Raw genomic sequence first — 21,312 nt, forward strand, 5'->3', positions numbered from 1 at the left:
TCATCGGAGCATTGCCACAACACAACCATCAGTTCCATCTGATTGGTCCCTGGATCCACTGCTCACATGCATGATCCGTCTGATGGCCCATAGGTCCGATCACACTCTATGGGCCTGACCCTCCTTCACCCAGTCATGCTTCTTTAGGTCAACTCTGATCACATCCTAGGATGGACAGGCCGTCACGTACACTCCTCAGAAGACCGCGCCCTATGGACACTAGTCTTCTTACTCACCAGGGGACTTCTCCTATACCAAGTACCATACGATACAGAGGACATAGAAGACAGCACTGCATTGGGGCAGCATGCACTGAGACATAGGAGCAGTACATACTAGTAGATACTACGATGTATTTAAATGAGCCTTGCTGTGGTCTTACACCCCAGCTTCGGCTAAAGTTATACACTCCTAACTTTTCACGCAGAAACTCCCTGTTTCGTGCCTAAGAACTATCATCCTTAACCTAGTGATTGCAACGCCCTCTTCACAATTGAATCACCGAACACGAGTGACAGTTTAGAGGCAAACGTTGTTCAATCCAAGTTAGTGCGTTACAATTAGCTGAAGCTTGTATTAATACCCTCATCGTTGTTCAACGATGGTGACCATATTGTCTTGCTTGATTGCTGTCACAAACTCGCCAGCAACAACACTTCTATAAACCCATACCCTCGAGAGTACCGACCTCCACAAAGTGGGCAAAGTAATGGGCTCTATCTCCACTGCCCTTGTCGTTTTCATTAATAGAACAACCACAGCATTCGGAGCACTACAATAAAGGAATCCTTGTCATTATACGACGGGTCCTTGGGGTTGCTCACCCCTACAGAAATACTTCATACCTTATCATTGTTCAACAACGGTGACTGTATGAAACCAATAAGCTCCACCATTTGTCACATCCCGGAAACCCTTACATCCTTAATAAAGCACCCCTTGTACCGCAGTGCTCGATCCTATCCACAAACACGAGATGGATCAACTCCCATTCGCCCTAACACCGGAGATGACCTCCAGACCCAACACTCTGGAAGCCTACAATTTGCAGGAGGATACTGGGAGGATATCAAGGGATCCTGGGATAATGGAAACACCGCTGATGGAACGGAGTGGCAAAGAACCACCTTCGAAGGAATCGACAACTCTTTCCTCCCTACCCGAGGAGTTGATCGAGAAGGTGGACAAACCACAATTGAGAAAGCAGATGCAGGAGGACATCAAAGAGATGAATCTCCAGAGTCATTTGGAAAGGCCGGACCAATGCTCCATGCCTCAGAGCTTGACGGGAGAATCTACTCCTCCACCGGAACTCCAAGAGAGGCATGGGGAGTCCACACTGAGTCAGGAGATCATTTACCAGACTCATACCTCAAGGAAGACATCTCCAGTTGGAGCCCAGACACCGGCTCCTCCTATGAGACAGAAGTCATCCGGCTCGAATCCGAAGTTGCCTCAAAGAGGTCCGCTTGCCTCTGTAGCCGGGTATATCAATGGTATCACCAAATCACTCTACAACTCGCATGAAGAATCCATCAATTGGCCAGGGAAGAAAGAGGAGTGGCTGAGGAAAAAGGGATACTGGATTGGGGATCGCTCTTTCCAGTGGATTCCTGGATCACCCCTGAAGAGGGATCCTGGGACCTACCCCCCATGCACTCCGACTCAACCGCCGACGACACCTGGCACTCAGTTGCTGGAGACGGATGGGAATCCCCCTGGCCAGACACCTCGTATGAGGCCATATGGCCCAATCCCATGGCTCGAACGGCCATCAATGAAGACTTATGGGACTCACTTCCCACCCCTGTATTCCTGGGAAGGGAATACCGAACCATCCCGAAAGAAGAAGAAGAAAGTGAAGACAGCAATACCTCCACCGACACCTCCTCTGACACAGACGAAACCATCCATGTCTTTGGTGCTGAATTTCAGCACTGAAGACATCTTCAATACCAAGAAACCGGGGGGAGACGGGACCCAACCACACCTACCATCTGAGGTGTTTTGGACCACATCTCTGGACCCTGAACTAGGAAAGAGGGACCCCTCTCTTTCCCAATACAGAGGCACATCACGCCCTGAAGAAATAAATGAAGAAATGGATATGGACCGCCTCAAGAGAGAACGAAGGTGCTTCTGATGTGGAAACACTGGGCATTTTGTTTGACACAACAAGTGTTCTCCCGACAAATCGAAATGGCATAAGATAAAAAGGCAAAAGCCGACAGCAGCACCATTTCATCGATGCCCAAGAACCACATTAGAAGAAGATTGGGAGCAGGAATTCATAGAGGAGCGATGTCTCTGCTGTGGATTCCATGGACATACTAGATGGGATAACAAATGCCTATCTGACAGGTCCCAATGGCACTCTGCTTGAAAAGCAGAGCAAAGACCCCTCGACAACAAGCACTGAGGGAAAGGCGTCGACAAAGGACTAGGCATGTCTACCTAGGTCAACCAGAACTAGCGCATTTTCAGCAAAGAGAAAGGAGTCAATGACAGACCAGGCGATATGCCCTTGTATAACAGGACTCAAATTTCTTTTAGGTAAAACCCTACTCAGTGAATTGTTACTCAAAAATTATATTGGTAGGAACTTGGATGGACAATAAATCCCTTTTGTTCTAAGAAAATAGGAAAGGAGAAAACCTTTAAAAACAAAAGCATCAAAGATCCTAGGGTTTAAATGAACCCTACATTCGGATCGCATGAAACTGCCAGGCCACTACAGATATGTTGTGCATCCAAAGCGACAAACCTGAAGAGCCACAGGCTCTATATCACTGTTGACATGCTGTGCATCGGAAGTGACAAACCAACAAAGAGGAAAGGGATAGCCCCTTGGTCAAAAGACCAAAAATCTCTAGGAACCAGCCATAGGTCTGGATCCGACCTGATAACTGTCGGGACAGAGGGAAATTCCAGCCAGCCTACTGAGAACGGAGAGACTGACCTCCGCCATAGAGGATGCTGGATTCCCAGACTGCAGGACTGATCAACCTCGAAAGGTTGACAGTCAAAAGCTATGACCGATCTGGTCAGCTCGACAAAGAGCCATCCATGCAAGTTGGAACCTCCACGAATGGAGAAGAGGCAGTGCACCACTACAAACAGAACTTTGGCCAACTCGCCCAAGTAAAGGAATCAGTGAAGCGTAGGAGCAACATCTCAACGTCATCTGCCATAATGTCAAAAAGAGATGACTCCCCCACTAAACCTTCACGGCGAGGTACACCGAGCAAACCCACAGAACATCATTACAGACAGATCTGGAATGGCAGTGTGGGTCTAAAACAGGATTATTCGCATCAACTATAACCTGCTTAATCACATGGATCACACCGCATCATCATCACACCTGTCTGATGATCTGCTTGATGGCCCATAGATCTGATCATACTTCTATGGGCCTGACCCTCTTCTATCGAGTCACGCTTCTTAGAAGCTGACTGTGGCACATCCAGTAGGATGCGGCAACAAAGTTGTATACATTGGGATGCCTCTCGAATACTAACAAAACCAAACCGGAAGGAAGCAATATGCTAGAACACAAAAAGAGGATCCCTCAAATGACACAAACACTTCCAATCCTACCGGATGACATGGAGTATGAGGGATTTCCTCCATCAATACAACGACTGTATCGGCAGTGAACCCCACTAGGCACAACTCGTGCGCAACTCCAGAAATGAGCAAGCGAACCGCTGCTGCTGGCGGTGGTGGATCAAGAACGAGTAGGCCCCTCTGTGATGGCGGGGAACCCCTCAGAAAAGTGGAGGCCCATGCCGCAGGGACAATGGAGGCCTGCAGTGTAATAGAGCTACCGGATGAAGGTAAGGCAGTAACCTCCATTGTCCCCAGAAGCAGGACTGACACCCCAGCTCAGATCAAGCTCCCAGCGGGGGAGAAGAAATTGCCTGATGCAGGGAAAGTTCCAGATACACTGGAGAGCCCCTCGCGCCAGGATCAGACTGTGCCCAGTCGCCCTGGTGAAGATCGGTCGACAACCCGGGCTGCCGCTCCTACCCCAATTGTAGCAATGGCTCGCGTTGGAAAAGCAGCTGAGGTGAGGAATCAGGGGAATCCTACAGGACCCCCTGATGAGCCAACATGTGTGCCCCCATGAAGGGTTACCGATCTACCCATTGGGGTAAAGGACAAGGGTGAGGACCTTTCGAACAAGACCTCGCAGGGCAAAAGCCATACTGCTCGAGGTGAAGACCTCTCAAGCGACCAAATCCCGCATAGGGCCCATGGAGGCCTGATGACCAACTGCCGTCGAGAAACTAATCAAAGCCAGGTAACTATCGTTGAAATACCTAATGACGAGAAGTACTGGAAAATGAACACCAACTCAAAATCTAGTTGGTGCTCATTTTCCAAGGCTCTTCATTAATTGCAGTGATCCACAGAGTTTACAGGACTCTTAAAAACCCGGACTGTGTGGGCCATCCCTGAGTGAAAAAGACCTTAGTAGCACAAGCGAACAGGCAGGAAACTAAGTAACTGCAGAAGCACAACGGGCCACAAGTCCTGCAGCGAACAGTGACAGGGGGAAGTCCCCAATGCCGAAAGAGGGAAACCTTGAGTACTCATCAGAGGAGTACCCTTTGGACTCAAGAAGTTCTGGTTAAACTCATCCAAGAGGAGGAACTCATGAAGCGTAGAGTAATGCTCAAACTCTATAACCCCCTGTTAAAAACAGTAACCGACACTCTGCTCATGACTGTTAAACAGGCAGAAAAGAGGAGAGGCGACTCACTCATGAGACCTTCCTGATGAGAAAGACCACATGTGCTCTATACACCAATGTGGACATGAAGGGCCATGTGCCTCAAAAATAAGGTCGCAAAACCTATTTACAATGGATATACCCTGGATAGGCAGGAAAGCTAGGTGATTAATGCACAGCCTAAACAATCTACCGTTGAAGGAAATCCATTGAAATCCTATCCTGACTGACTGACCAGTGGACCCGCAAAACGTGAAAATCAGAACTCACATATGAAGTGGTCTATACCCCACGGTCATCGGTTAGCATGAATAGTACTCAAAAAGGGAGTTATAATAACTACCTTGAATGGATCATACCACTGCTGTATAGGTGCAGCACCGAAGGATTCGGGATCATAACCGATCATCCCGATCCCCTGCATTCCTAACCTCGACAAGCTTTGGAACGTAGCAAACCGATAAACGACACCAAAGTCCCTGGCTAAAGAGCCCTGCTAAAGGATTGGTTGGCGGCACACTCCTAACATCTGAGTCACTGAATATCAGTACCAGACTGGAGCCCTACATGAGAACAAACAACCTTAGCATGTGCCATAGTCAAAACTTCAAAATGCCACCTCGTTAACTACACCCCAAAGAACAGTCAACAAACAATAAATCCCTTTCGTTCAGAAATACAGGAAAGGAAGAAAACCTTTAAAAACAGTGGTTACGAATTATAGAGGAGGAGAAAACCTTCGAACAAATCAAATGGTTAAACCAGAAGATTCCACTGTGACAAGAAAGATGAATCATCGTTAAATGTCGAGGAACCTTCCAGGATAACCAAGTCAAAGGATGATAAATCCCTTTCATCCCGATCAATAGGGGAAGGACAAAACCTTCACAAAAAATCAACTATCGCTGACTGAGAACAGTCAACCACTATATTATGACTGGATGCCCCATATCGGCCTCCAACTAATTAACCAGAGTTATTGGATCCCCATTCTATGGGTACTGCCAATCCCTTTCATCGGGAAACACAAGGCTGCGGAAGCCATACAACCGCACCCCACAAGTGGGAACACTCTTGGGAACCTGGAACGAAGCCCTAACGTAACCTGGGTGACACCCCAGAGTCCGATGATGCCCACTACTCCCATCACCATAGCCATGTCTCTATAGGCATTTGAGATGCCAAGGGACATAGACCATTACAAGAAGCATACTCAGGAATTATATGCCATAATAATTGTCTGAGAGAACAATGAAGCCGTTACTCTAGCTAGCATTCGAGCAACACCTAGGATCGAACAGGAGGAGTCTATGAAAAGTATCCTCAGGGAGCCGGATCTCCCCTCGAAGGACTTCTTCAATAGACCATGTCTCTATTCGAGGCTAGTAACGCTCAAGGAACGATAGCAGTAAATATCCACAACAGTAACCGACACTCTACTCGAAACTGTTAACCACCTAAACCAGACTTATTGGACCCTGCCCATACAGGTACCACTGCCAATCCCTTTTGTTGGGACATGTGAGGCTATGATAGCCACACAACCAATATACCGGAAATCTACCCAGATTTCCAACAGAGGAGTAAACCTCGTAAAAATCAGCTGTTCAAGAAACAGCTCATATTTATGATGAGCATGGTCAATGCCACCTGCATGAGGGATGGGATGGTATGTGACCTCGAAGAACCAAAGATCCCAGAGTTTAAACGCACTCTACATTCAGATTCTACAGATCTTCACAAAAACCACCTCGCTAAAAGATCGATGACTGAGAACAGTCAACGTTACTAATCAGCGACCTTTGCAGATGACAGTGCCCATGCACAACCTACCAAGACAGAGAGACCGACCTCTACCATAGATGGAACACCAACAAGGACCCCCAATAAAAGAATTCACCTCCAAGAGATCACCTCACTTAACCTAGCGATTGCAAGGGTCTCCGATATCCAAATCACCCAACGAGTGTTGATATCGATGCGAGACAAACCTTGTTCAATCCAAGTTGAGGATCGATGATCTAAGGCCACGAATTACCTATGACGCCATCAGAGATGGATCTGATAGCATCCCTTCAATCTGAGAACTACCTCATCAAAGATCGCTAGCTGAGAACAGCTGTAAAGACCAGACCAAGGTGCAATCCTTGGCTGGCAACAGAATTGAACGATCTCGATCAGAGGACTGAGGATCAGAGCCACGATCAATATCAAGGCCAAAAGAGGAGAATAACCTCCCATATCAAAATTACAGCATGAGAACATGCAAACCATACTAATCAGTGATGTTCCCCCCAGGGTTCTCACAGATTACCCCATCGAAACCAATAGATCCACTTGAAAAGTGGATTCTAGCAGGGCGCAAGCTGTGCCAAGGACAGGGGAGCCATTAGGCTCAAAAACAAGGGAATTCGTCCCCAAGAGATCACCTCACTTAACCCAGCGATTGCAACAAGTCTCCAAGACCTAAGTCACCCAACGAGTGTGACCAATGCGAGACAAAGCTTGTCCAATCCAAGTTAAGGATCGACGATCTAAGGTCATGAATTCCAAACCGCTGAAGTCACTACACCCCAAGCATGGGTGTACTACACAGAAGCTACACTGAGAGTGAAGCTCCAGTGCAAAGGTGCAATCCGCACCACACCACTACATCAAAACAAGCTCTGCTTGACGTTGTGCTTGCCATCCCAAACGACGAAGAGGAAGTTCCACCTGGAAGTGGACTCTAGCGGAGTGCAAATAGCGCTGCAAACAGGGATCGAGACCATCTATCATAATATGATAAATGCCTCCATCGCCACCAAAATCAAGGTGGAACACCAAACTATGGTTTGGAAAGTCTGCAGAAAACCCCGAACGAAGAACAATCAGGAAACAGAAACCTATACCATCGACAAAAAATGATCACGATTTGCAACACTTGAAGCAGCAAAGGGATAACACCATATCATCTCCTGGCTCTTCAAGAAATCGACAATCGTTTACCGAATGGCTACAAAGGTTTATTTGCTGCCAAAAGGAATTGGCAGTAACTCACGAGGAAGGACTCTATAAAATCCACCAGCATCAGGCCATGTCCAATGGGAAACCTATAACATCCTGATCAAACATCCACGAGACCTCCAGGGTGAGACACACTCAAGAAACAAGGATGCCAAAGTACTCTCTCTCGAAAGGGGGCATCCAACCCTTTCAAAGACCAAGAACTCAACCAACTTTTCCATACTGGAAAACACCTCGAAAACCAGAGGCGAATCTAACACTGACTCAGTCGGGACGACCGAGTCTTAGTGAGGGGGTAATGTCATGAATTCACCCCTATTTTTTGCTTATCTTATCTTATCATGGTATCTTATCGTGGCAAGTCAGCAACTCGTCATTCGACTCTCATCATCATTCCTCGTACCTGATCTGCATCATTCATGACCCGCTCGGTCACATGCCCACACCGCATTATCTCATGCCATGGACCACATCACAGGGACTCTGTCATGGGCTCTGCAGCCACACATCAAAGGAGGCAGCATCACACGGACGTTGCCCTTCTTATTCGCAAGAGCGCTTCTAGCATCATCACGCTCATACCGCATCATCGGAGCATTGCCACAACACAACCATCAGTTCCATCTGATTGGTCCCTGGATCCACTGCTCACATGCATGATCCGTCTGATGGCCCATAGGTCTGATCACACTCTATGGGCCTGACCCTCCTTCACCCAGTCATGCTTCTTTAGGTCAACTCTGATCACATCCTAGGATGGACAGGCCATCACATACGCTCCTCAGAAGACCGCGCCCTATGGACACTAGTCTTCTTACTCACCAGGGGACTTCTCCTATACCAAGTACCATACGATACAGAGGACATAGAAGACAGCACTGCATTGGGGCAGCATGCACTGAGACATAGGAGCAGTACATACTAGTAGATACTACGATGTATTTAAATGAGCCTTGCTGTGGTCTTACACCCCAGCTTCGGCTAAAGTTATACACTCCTAACTTTTCACGCAGAAACTCCCTGTTTCGTGCCTAAGAACTATCATCCTTAACCTAGTGATTGCAACGCCCTCTTCACAACTGAATCACTGAATGCGAGTGACAGTTTAGAGGCAAACATTGTTCAATCCAAGTTAGTGCGTTACAGATGTCAGCCAAGGACTTAGTTTCTAGTGGTACGAGCTCTCTTCATGCTGGTTGGACTTATACTACATATGTAGGTACACCGTATGAACAATATACCAATTTTTTCGCTGCACTCACCATCGAAGAAACTAAGGAAGAAGAATCGCCAAATACCCAAGGCATAGGAGGGGATTTCCGCCGCTCCATGCAATCCGCATCTAGCAATGAACCCTGAGGGGCCATCCAACCTCAGGAACCCCTGCCTGGCAGTATGGGGAAAGTTCCAGATGCAACGGAGAGGCCCTCATGCCAGAACCAGACTGAGCCCAGTCGCCCCCATCAGGAAGAACGATCGGCGACCTTGACGGTAGCCCCTACCCCAATTGTGGTTACCGCCAGTGTCGGAAAAGCAGCTGAGGCCAAGAACCGTGGGGACCACCTCCACTCAGTAGCCACACGAACGCAGAATGCGGCAGCAAACGGTGGAGACCCCCTCGGGGAGCCAACATGTGTGCATCCACGAATGGTCATCGGGAGTACTGTGGGGTTGAATGAGGATAAGTATGGAATGAAAGTGGAGGTTACAACGCCAAGCACAAGTGCCCTTGGCCAGGGCCGAACACGGGGCAGAGAGCCCTCCTCCACCGCCTAAGGGCCCTTCTCGGCCCGGTGACCAAATGCTGCCTCGAGGATCAACCTATCGACCAGTCACGGTGGAAGAGGTAGAAGATGAAGAAGCTCACCTGCGATCCGACATTCCGGTCACACAACCCCGAAGGTCGCACTCAGCGCATGCCGAGAACATCTGAACTCCTCGCACCTCCATCCGTGATACGTACTATGAGCCATTTGGACCTCATTGGACTCGCAGAGCTTTGCACCTAGCCACCAATGACGTGGCCGCACGCGCTGTTCTCAACGGGTGGATCCATCCCACTCGCAAAGGAGAGGTAACCACAGACTTGTGCCAAGTACTACAGGAGCAACCAGAGGATGCGTTGGAGGCACGAGACAAGTGGGAGTGGCTGGAGGACCTAAAGAGGCCACCAATGTATATTAGGGGAAGAAAGGGGCAGAGCGTGTCAGTAGAATTGCAGCTTGAAACCTTGGATACCTGAGACACCCACACTGTGAAAGTGTTGATAGACAGTGGCTGTATGGGCAGCGCCATCGATCGGGCCTGGGCCCAAAAGCACGAAATTTGGGTCAAGCTGGCAGCCTGACCTACCCCTGTATACAATGCGGATGGAACTTGGAACAAAGGCGGAGAGATAACGGAGTATGCCGAGGTACGACTATGTATCAGAGACCACACAGAGCGCATTGACCTCGCTGTTGTCGACCTCGGGAACACTCCCATTTTCCTCGGGCATGATTGGCTTCAGTGTCATAATCCCCTGATTGACTGGAAGAATGGGTCAGTCACGCTAGTGCGATGCTCTTGTCAAAAAATTCCCTTCTCTCTTCCAGACGAGGATCCCACCGCCTGATGGGGAGAAGAATATGAAGAGGGAGATATGATCCTAGTGGTGGACTTTGAAGAGGCTTTTCACGTTCAGGCCATGGGAACTAAGGCTAACGAGTTGGCCGCCCGGGCGCATGCCAAAAAGACAGAGAAAAGCTTTGAGGACATCGTACCCGAGGAATATAGGGAGTTCCACGATGTCTTCGCAAAGGAGAATTTTGACGAGTTACCCCCATGGAAACTGTGGGATCATGCCATCAAACTGATCCCCAACACCAATGCCAGCCTAGACTGCAAAATTTACCCTTTGAACCCAACAGAGCAGGAGGAACTGGACAAATTTCTAGATGAAAACCTGTCCTCCGGCCGAATTCGAGCCTCGAAATCGCCCATGGTGTCCCCCTTTTTCTTTGTAAAGAAAAAGGATGGGAAACTCCGACCGGTCCAAGATTATCGCAAACTCAACGATATGACCGTCAAGAACCACTATCCTTTGCCCCTGATAGGAGAGCTCATGGACAAGCTGAAGGACGCCAAGTATTTCACTAAGCTGGATGTCTGTTGGGGATACAATAATGTTCGGATCAAGAAGGGAGATGAATGGAAGGCCACGTTTAGGACCAATCGAGGATTGTATGAACCCCTGGTCATGTTCTTTGGACTCACCAATTCTCCTGCCACCTTTCAGTGGATGATGAATGACATCTTTAAAGACATGATCACTGCTGGGGAGATAACCGTGTACCTAGATGACATCCTAATCGCTTCAAAGACCAAGACGGAGCACAAGCGGATCATCCAAAAGGTGTTACACATCCTACGTGAGAACAAACTTTTCCTTAAAGCAGAGAAATGCGAGTTTGAAGTGGAGGAAACCGAGTACTTGGGGGTGATCATTAGCGAAGGCAAGATTCAAATGGACCCCGTTAAAATCGTGGGACTCCTGGAATGGCCCATACCCCGAAGGAAACAAGAGCTACAATCTTTCCTCGGATTTTGCAACTTTTACCGGTGATTCATCAGGAACTATAGTAAACACATCAAACCCCTGACCGCCCTCACAGGAAAGGTGGAGTGGACCTGGGGAAAAGCACAACAGGACGCTTTCGAAAAGCTCAAAGAGCTATTCTGAGAGGACGTGGTACTGGCCATCCCCTTGGATAAAGGAAGGTTTCGAGTAGAAGCGGACTCCAGTGAAGGGGCAGTAGGGGCCATCTTGTCTCAAATGCAGGAAGAAAAATGGCGACCTGTAGCGTTCCTTTCGAAATCCCTATCCGCCACAGAGCACAACTACGAGATTTACGACAAGGAGCTACTGGCCATCATGATAGCCCTAGATGAGTGGCAGCATTACCTAATGGGAGCCCGGGAAGACTTTGAAATTTGGACCAATCATTCCAATTTACAATACTTTCGCAAGCCCCAAAAGCTCAACTGACGACAGGCGAGATGGGTCACCAAGCTGGCAGAGTACCAATTCACTTTGCATCACAAACCCGGCACTCAGAATCGGAAAGCTGACTTGCTGTCTAGGCGAGCCAATCACGATCAAGGCAAAGAAGATAACAAGGATGTAGTGGTCCTCAAAGCGGAGCACTTCTGGGCGTTAATTATGCCCACCGCAGAACAAATTCATGAGAAGATCAAGTTAGCCACCCATGACCCACGTCGATGGGACCGGGGAATTTCTGATTCTCTCAATCATGAGAAGGGGATTACCCGAGACCAAGATCTACTCTGGTATGATGGACGAATCTACGTACCCCTGGATTGGTCTCTGCGAGGCGAGATCATAGCCCTGAAGCATGATCATGTGACAGCAGGACACCCAGGGATCGAAAAAACCAAGGAGCTTGTACTGTGAGACTATTGGTGGCCTAGAATACGAAGGGATGTGGAAGCCTACGTCAAAGGGTGTGACATTTGTCAATGCACCAAGGTGGACAGACGTCCAAAGAAGGCCCCGCTTCACCCGAATGAAGTACCCACTCGACCATGGACCCACATCTTGGTCGACATGATCACCAAGCTCCCTGACTCGAAGGGCTATGACTCAATCTTAGTCATTGTCAATTGATTTTCTAAAACCATAATTCCTGTTGCCTGCATGGAAGAACTCACTTCCCTCAGATTTGTCAAAATCCTACGAGATCAAGTATACGTGCCGTATGGGGTAATGCCTCAGAAGGTCATTTCGGACAGAGGGGCGGTCTTTGTATCTAAATTCATGAAGGAGTTTTATGCTCTCCTACAAGTCACTGGTAACCCCTCCACTGCTTATCACCCGCAGACCGACGGGCAGACCGAACAAGTCAACCAGGAGATAGAAAAGTATCTCAAAATGTTCATAAACTATCGACAGGATGACTGGAGTGAGTGGTTACCCCTTGCCGCCTTCACCCACAACAACCGAAAACACTCGGCCACAGGGTTTTCCCCGTACAAGGTGGTATTTGGAAGGGATGGGCAGGTGATTACTACCGCCCAGACCCCAGGAGCAGTGCCCGCTGCCTCAAAACTGGTACAAGGCATCCAGGAGGTCCAGGACAAGGCAAAAGAATCATTGGAGAAAGCAGCTGAAGCCATGAAACGCAGTTATGACAAGGGAAAATCAGCCGCGATCAAATACCAAGTAGGCAATAAAGTCTGGTTAGATACCACTAACCTGTGACTTCCCCGTCTGGCATGAAAGTTGGATAACAGACGGGTAGGACCCTTCGACATAATTGCAAAGAAGGGTGCCTCCTCCTTTGAGCTGAAACTACCAGTGAAGTGGAAAATCCACAACCACTTCAATGAAGCCTTATTAACCCCATATGTGGCCCCTACTTTTACCAACCAACCACGGCTGGAGAGACCACCCCCAGAGTTGATAGATGATGAGGAGGAGTATGAAATCGAAGAGATCGTCGATGAAAGAGACAAAGTCATCGGACACAGACGAAACCGGTGGACAATCACAGAATATCTGGTCAAATGGAGGGGATACCCCATCGAAGAGAATTCTTGAGTAAAACAGTCCGACATGGCCAATGCGGAGCAACTCGTGAATGAGTACAAAGCCTGAATCCAAAAGGTTCAATGGATGGTCAACGACAAAGGGAAAACAGTTGGTATTGATAATAAAATACCATCTAACAATCTAGCCAAGTACCATGAACCAGACACTCCCTGCACATCGGACGTAATCACTGTCTACTCATCCCAATGTACAAATACCAGACACTCGGAAGAACTCAACACAATCGGCGAGGCAGCTGCTTCAGATGGAGTACCAGAGGGATATACCGTGTATAAACTCAATGGAAAACAGTTGCAACAACTGGATGGGTGGTTAAAGACATTACCACAAAGGACCAAAAGCCCAACCTATGTGTCCTCCCTTTGCTCCAGAGCGATGGAGGATAACAACTCCGGAAAGTTTACGACTATTCCAGCATCTGAAAAAGCAGATATACTCGAAGCATCCCGACGAGAGGAAAAGCCATATATAAACCCTCCAACCTCCTTTGACCCTCCGACCAATGACGAATCCAATGTAAATCTACTCCAAAGGGTAGCCAAAAACTGGAATGACGACGACCGAACTTCAGACATTTGGTCATACGAGTCCATAGAAGAAGGAACTAATGACTCATTCAGGACGAACGAGTCTTAAGAGGGGGGTAATGTTACAGGTTATTCATTTTCTTTTTATTTTCTTTCTCTCTCATGCAATCGTGCTTACTCATATGCTTCTTACCATTTGACTGAGACTCTCACAGTACTATTTTTAACATATCAACTTGTATTTAAGTAGTAGCCTTCGCTGGCCTAAACCCCAGCTTCAGCTAAGGTCTAATCTACCCAAGTCTAACTCCATGTTTCGTGACTATCTAAGTCCTCGATCAACTTCTCTCTTTGACTTTGACCTGCTAGTGTATCGTCCACCGAAGTGCAAGTGGCGATCCTAGTTTGATCTAAGTTGATTTAGTTGGTTGTTGACAGAGTAGTACTCACCACTCTGTGTAAGTCCACATATAACCCACTTGGATGCATCATATACTGGTGATATATGTAATTTTGCGAATTCTATGAGTTCAAACGTGTGTCAACCCACTAAGTAATATTATAATGCATAGCTGGCATAGAGCAGCACCTACTGAGGCAGAGGCAGCATATAATAAAATAATCTGAGTGCAGTGCATGGCTTAGACTTAGAATGGCACACTGGTGTCATTTAAGTGTGAAGTCGCAGTGCCTAACTCACACTCTATGCATCTCTCAGCAGTGCTTCACTCAAATAAAATACACTGAGAAGATAATATATTAATGGAGCTTCATGCAACATTGATCTATGATGTGTGAGCCCTGCCAATCTGGCAATCACTGAGAGACATCATTCAGAACCGAGGACCACCCAGTCCGAGCCTCCTGAGAGGATTTCGGCTGACACAAGAGAAACCCTGTACTCAGAATGAAATATTGAACTAAGAAAAGGTGGTGTGGCAACCAAATAAAAATACCAGCTCGCTAGCGATGTGCGTGGCAGAGGGATTAAAAACAAGGAGCCAATTAGGAGAAATATTCTGCATGATGTGGCAACTCTAGACCTTGCCAAGTGGAATGAGCAGCATGTTACCATGCACTAACTCGGATGACTGACTCAGAATATTAATTAGTGACCATGCAATTGATGCGTCACAGAGAGGAAATGGCTCTGGGATGGAGCATATCTATTTTCGATATTTTTATTTATATAATTAGCTGTAAATAAAAGCGCGGTAATTAGAAGTAGGTAGAAAGCTTTCAGACTCCTGCAGTTGTGACACAAAGCAGAGAGCCTAGTGTGCAACCAAAGGACTTGTGTTTGTAGCTTCGAGTGAGAGAATATTATTGGATCTAGAATTATTTTGAAACACTTGAGAGGTTGTGAGGCACACCTTGCTTGCACGCAATGCCTAGCTTGATTCTGGACAGTAATTGATTGTGCTCAACTCAGAGAAATATTATATTGTGATAACTTGAATGTGCATTTGTGTTTGCAGAATATGTTTGTGAATTCTGAGTTGTTGCAAGTGGCAGAGGTTCAAACCCTTTGGCTTGTCAATACTCTTTGAGGGTTTTTGGTTTATTCCCAAGTAGCATAGGTTCAAACCCTGTGGCTTGTGGACATGTTTCTGTGTTTCTATGTCTCTGGATTGCATAGGTTTGAACCCTGTGGATCTATGAAAGGTTTCTGAAGTGTTTTCTGCTTAGAGCATGAAGCTTTAAGTCATGTGTAGTTTGTTTGATGGGTTGTGGCCACCTGTGTGTTGCACGCAACGTCAATTGAGGGTTGTACATTCTTGTGGGACGTTTGTGGGCTTGTGAAATATTACTTTCGCCTCAAGGCTGAGTGATACATATTGCTCACCTCCTGTCCTAAAAGCATTTGGATTTAGAGAATTCTTTTGAGCTAGTGCACTATTATATCTTGAAGAGTGCAAGACATCTTTTAATTCTACTATTATTATGTGCTTGCATTGCACATCTCTCCCAAACTACTGAGATTCTGTGTGTGTGAGTGTGAGAGTGGGTGTGTTTAATGTGTCTACGCTATCGCATTTCAAGCTTGGCACACACAGAGCCTCTTCAACATAATTGATGTGGGTACAAGTGGAGAAGGATAAGTGGTGGCATTAAGCAATATTGCCAGGATTGAAATAGTAGGTTTGTGTGATGGCTGGGGAATTAAATATCTGGTAAAATCTACAAATTCTGAGCATACAGAGTCTGGAGGCTCATCATCACATACAAAAGGATGCTATCCTTCCTTGAACAATCCTTTAAAGATGCCAGGGCCAAAAACTATTCCCTCAGCATCAAGTTAGTCTGAGGAGCCTATTATCCTCACAAGACCATTGCCCACCAAGCTCATCAAGCTGGCAAGATGTCCCTGTCAATATCATCTGATCCTCTCCCTCCTGTATGGGCAGTAAAGTCGGAAACAGACAAATGCTACAACAAATGCACAAAGATGCTTATTGGGGAGCTGAAACAGGATCTGGGAGAGAAGGCTCAGATGATGGGAATCTTGTTCAGGACACATAATTAGATGAGCTGTGATTTGATTTTGATGGAGTTGGTGGGGAGGGGGCTGGCAAAGTGTATAGAGAGAGATGTTGTGAGTTTAGGTGATGAGGTTACAGAGAGACTAATGATTGAACAACTTTTTGGTAAGCATCACTTCTTATATGGGATAGGATGATGATGAATAATTTTTTTAGGTATGGGTGATGCATTGACTAATTACTTGGTAGAGAGGACATGATCAAGTACTCCCATGATCATCAAGTGAGAACAAACTCTTATTTTTACACATCACCAAGCTTATCAACTCAAACCGCTCAGATATGTTCCATACAGCACTTTGTCAGAGGTATGCAATGTCATTTACATGTCAGCTATCTATTCATTTAGCAATTCATCTAGGTGATGCCTTACCTGTCATGGTGAGCAATTGAGAACAAGTTAGTTCTTGGAGATGGATAAGCATCTGAAGAGACAGAGAGTGGGGTCATAAATTTGAAAGCATATATCTGGGTAGGGTCTATCAGTATAAGACTTGAGTGGATCAAAGTGGCTACTGGTGCAGTATATAACCTGTTTTCCTCTATACCTTCATAGACAAATGTATAACCAAAGACAGAAGAGCAATAATAAGTGCTATAAATACTGGAATGAGCCAATTCTGACTTGTGTGAAAGGCCAATGGCTCTTTCTCAGCTTGGGCATGGGTAACTGGAGTAACATCTGCAGTGACCTTGTGATCATGAGTGGTAACTGGCAATAAAGTTTGAATGAGATCATCATCTGTATACTTTTTTTTTAGCAGAGTGTGTGAACCCAAAATGCTAATTCTTCAACTTACCAAGGACTTCAATTGGATCCTTGAAGATCTCCATGCGAGGGAGATCAAAATATTCACATATATCTGCACCCTTGAGAGCAGGATCAAACCCACACATGGTGTTTATTTCAATGATGGTTGAAAATACTTTTTCTGGTATGGAGCATATGCATGGATGAGTTGAGAAGTGGACTTGAATTCCAAAAAGAGCTTCCACTTCCTTGACAGATATCTCATTGGATAGACTTGAGTCACAAAACCAATGAATGACAGGCCAGGAAAATGTGTTGGACTGTGAATCAAAACAGGGTTCACAGATTGTTAGCGAGAGAGCCAATGTATCTTCACTGTCTGCCATAAATGTGTCCAGTAACTGGAAGGGGTCATAACATGGTGTTATATGAAGGGAAAAGCACAAGCCATAGCACACTGGACATTGGTCAGTATACTGTTGAGTTCCTCTGATATGCTACACCAACCTCCAATGTATTTTCTGACATCCATCCTATGATCAATGCCTCTTATGTTCTGACAAGACAATGACAGTCGTGAAGCTTGTGCAAACCATGAGTACATCATCTGCTGCATATTTCCATCATATTTGGAAGACGAGCAGCTCTCAGAGACTATGTCAAGATAATGCTCCTGAATGACAGACAAATTATGAATGGTAAGTGATCCACTGATGGATGAAGGAGTCAGCAGAGAGTACAGATGAATAATTCATGTCAATCACACCTGCATGTAGAAACAGGCATTGGACAACCACTCCATTCTTCATCCCATGAATACCATTCATGATTGGTAAATGATCCACTGAGGGGTGAAGGAGTCAGTAGAGAGTACAGATAAATTTTGACAACAATCACACCTGCATGTAGGAAAGAACATTGAACAACCATTCCATTTTAAGTCCCATGAATCCTATTCAATTGGCTCAATTAATATCTTGCTGACTTGGATAAACCCAAAAAGGACTTGGATTGGCCCTGTCCATACTGATACACTTCCTAGGCTGCAATCATCAAATTGGCTAGATGTCATCATGCCCCCATCCTCTATGAAATGATAAAGGGCATCATAAATCTTTATGAGATGGCTTTTATCCAAGCTTGTAGAGCACATCAGTGAATTCCAATCTCTGATCAAATTAGTGGCTGGTGTGGCTGAAGCTCTCCCATGTTGGTGTAAAATCACTGCAGGGTGTTGACTTATATTAACCTGAAAGCGATCAAAACAATAGGAAGTTGAGAGTTCTGCCAACACAATTTGGCCTCCTTCATTGATATACATATGATGAACACCGAAGTCCTTTGAAGCATGACAGTTAGTTGTTACATGCATACTTTCAAGGCAATTACTCACAAATGCAAAGTCCATCCAACCCTGGCAAGATGTGTGGTAAAGGCTCTTGAGGTAATCTGAGGCCAACTAATTCAACTATTCAAGATTGATATGCAGAGAATAGGAAAATATAGCACCTCCAAATCATTGATCTACAGAAAGGCACATAATTTGAGTAGCATTACAGTACATTTCAGTGAAACGCACCAGTTGTATGTTGAAATGCAAGAACTGCATCGCAGTCAAGGAGTCACAATAATCACTGATTGTTTGTTGTGTGGTACCTGTAGACAAGCATGAACTTAGAATTGCAAAAAGAATTTATGATTATCCTTACCATGGATTACAATTGCAGGAAAATCTGGAGACCTACATACACCAAAGACCTGGGCAATATTTTGATGTCTAGACCATAAGATTAATATTCCATGAACACTGTCACAAAATGTTGCTGGCATACTTGGGTTTTATCAGTCTATCTACATCAATGTGGAATTGCTAGAGGACACGTGAGCACCAGGACTCGATCCGACAGAGCTGACACAACCCACTCGTATGACATCTTGTTCGCTCAACTTGCTGCGGCTACTACGTTGATATACGCGAACAATTTTAGGTGTGTTACCAATGTCAGCATTATAACGAGTAAACACTGCTTTGTCATCTGGGTAGTCAAGGCAATCTCGCAAATGGATATCTCCGGGAAGAAAATCCCTAACCTGAATCATGCGGGGCATGGTAAATCGCAGATTCTTCGTACTAGAAGACTGAGGCATACATATCCTTTATAGCTGCTCTGCTCCTTCAATGTCTGGACTTCTGCACTAAGTTCATCGACTTTCTTGCTCTGCAAGATGCCCCATGTGTGTATCTCTTTGTATATGCTGTCTGTGTGATTGTCGATATTAGATATGGTATGCCTTTCCGACGTCTCTATGGCACTGGTAAGAGTCTGAGTGTTGGTCCTTAATCCGTCTTTGATGTCTGAAATAACGAAGCGCGAGTCGATAGTTGTGCAAATCTATCATCCAACTAGGATAAGCATATATCAGTCAAGGTCCAGGTCAAGACACACCAGAAAATCTGCCTTGATCGCGCGGACGCGTTCCTGGTAACCATTGATAGCGTCGGACACTTTACTTGTCTTCAAGAAATGCTTGAAGCCACGAGACTTGCGCCGGGTGCTGTTTAACTTGGCAAGTAAGCTCGTTAAGTATCTGAAGGTGCTTTAGTTAGGGAAGGCTTCATAATTCTTTTGCGCCCGCTCACATTTCAAGCTCTGCGCAAACATCACGAAAACTGAGAGCGCTACTTTGGCTGTGTTCTTTAACGGCATTCTGAATCATGTCCACAGTCTTCCCTATACTCTCTGCTAAATCAAGCAGATCCTCATCGTTCTTTCCAGCCTTCTGCAATCCCTAGTTAAAGATGATGAAACACTATGTGTAAGCTTCTCACGTACCTGAATGGCCTCCAGTATGAGTACAGCACAACCACCGATGCCTTTGATATACGGAAATGGTGCCATTTCCCCAGCGGCGGCGGCAACCTTAGCTATTTGAATCCAAGTCTCCAGATTAGATGAGCTAGTCATGCTGGATGAACATCCATTAGCTGAGTGACCTCAAAACAAGAGCAACAGAAATACTCACTTTCTTGGAAGTCGGGTAGGATAGTACGTGGGTGAGCAGTATTACAGGGTGATGATGATGGGAGTCGAAGGCAAGGATCGAAAAGGTAACATAGTGACATATATACTTTCCACGGGGCGCTTATTTCTTTCGTTTTCTCACGGTTACGACATTCCATACAGTGGTTTACAGCAGTATGCATAGCATTGATGGTGACATACAGCTAGTGCTGTATCCGCAGATGGTTCAGGTAAAAAAAGACTGGGTCCACAGCCGTGAGCTGTAGTGCTCATGATGTTAAAGGATATTGACGTTGGGGTGAAATACTACCAAACGTCTGTCGGTAAAGTCCTCGATACTGGACCGGCCGTACTCCGAAAAACCGCTTCAAAAAAGTCAGTAATGAATTTAAGTTATTATATCCGAGTAAAATGCTCACCCCAGTCCAATAAGTCCTAAGAATGACTCCAAATGGATCATGGAGCTGTTAGCCTGAGTTTTATTAGGAAACGTCGAGGTATAGGATCGCATTACTTTTACCTACTCGAATCCGAGGTGCCAGTTTCTCTGCAGAACCTAAATCCGACTTCCACAGAGATGAAGTAAGCGTATAATCGGACATATTAGCGAGTTCTACGGCTTCATCAATCGTGTCGAAGGTTGTAATTGAAAGTTCTGCAATACCCGTTTAAGGCTGGACATTCGCACACCACGAAAACACCCACCAGGACCAAACGCTTCCCGCTCCCACAGTCCAGCACCCGAGTTAACGTCTGTGAACACATGTGGCTGTATCACGGAACCATCCCTCGTGACGTCCCCTACGAGGACCTTCGCTCCCTCTCCAATCGCCTCGTGAAATATACCCAGTACATTCTCTGCAGAAGACTGGGGAAACAAAGCGGAGAGCTTCGCCATAGGGTCCGTATATGGATCTCCGGCTTTCAGATTTGCAGAGCTCGTAGATTAAATCGTCGGATACGCCCTGCTGTACAAGAACTCGGCTGGTAGACACGCACACTTGGCCAGGGTAGAGGAGAGCTCCGGATACGATACCTTTTGCCGTGGCGTCTATATCAGCATCGTCGAGAACCTGGGAAAGTGTTTTGAGGGAACGCTGTATACACAGAAGG

General features: G+C 46.2%; 1 protein-coding gene across 1 annotated transcript; it reads left to right on the plus strand.

Annotated features, from left to right (window-relative positions):
- Nucleotides 1-976: 976 nt before the first annotated feature.
- On the plus strand, nt 977-2,143 carry EV420DRAFT_1489022 (uncharacterized protein; the record flags this gene model as incomplete). The annotated part of the gene is made up of 1 exon (XM_060470677.1): nt 977-2,143. The coding sequence occupies one exon, from the start codon at nt 977-979 to the stop codon at nt 2,141-2,143; it is 1,167 nt and encodes a 388-aa protein (XP_060321552.1).
- Nucleotides 2,144-21,312: the final 19,169 nt, after the last annotated feature.

The sequence above is a fragment of the Desarmillaria tabescens genome, assembly GCF_030435595.1.
Source record: "Desarmillaria tabescens strain CCBAS 213 chromosome Unknown EV420scaffold_215, whole genome shotgun sequence".
Lineage (NCBI taxonomy): Eukaryota > Fungi > Basidiomycota > Agaricomycetes > Agaricales > Physalacriaceae > Desarmillaria > Desarmillaria tabescens.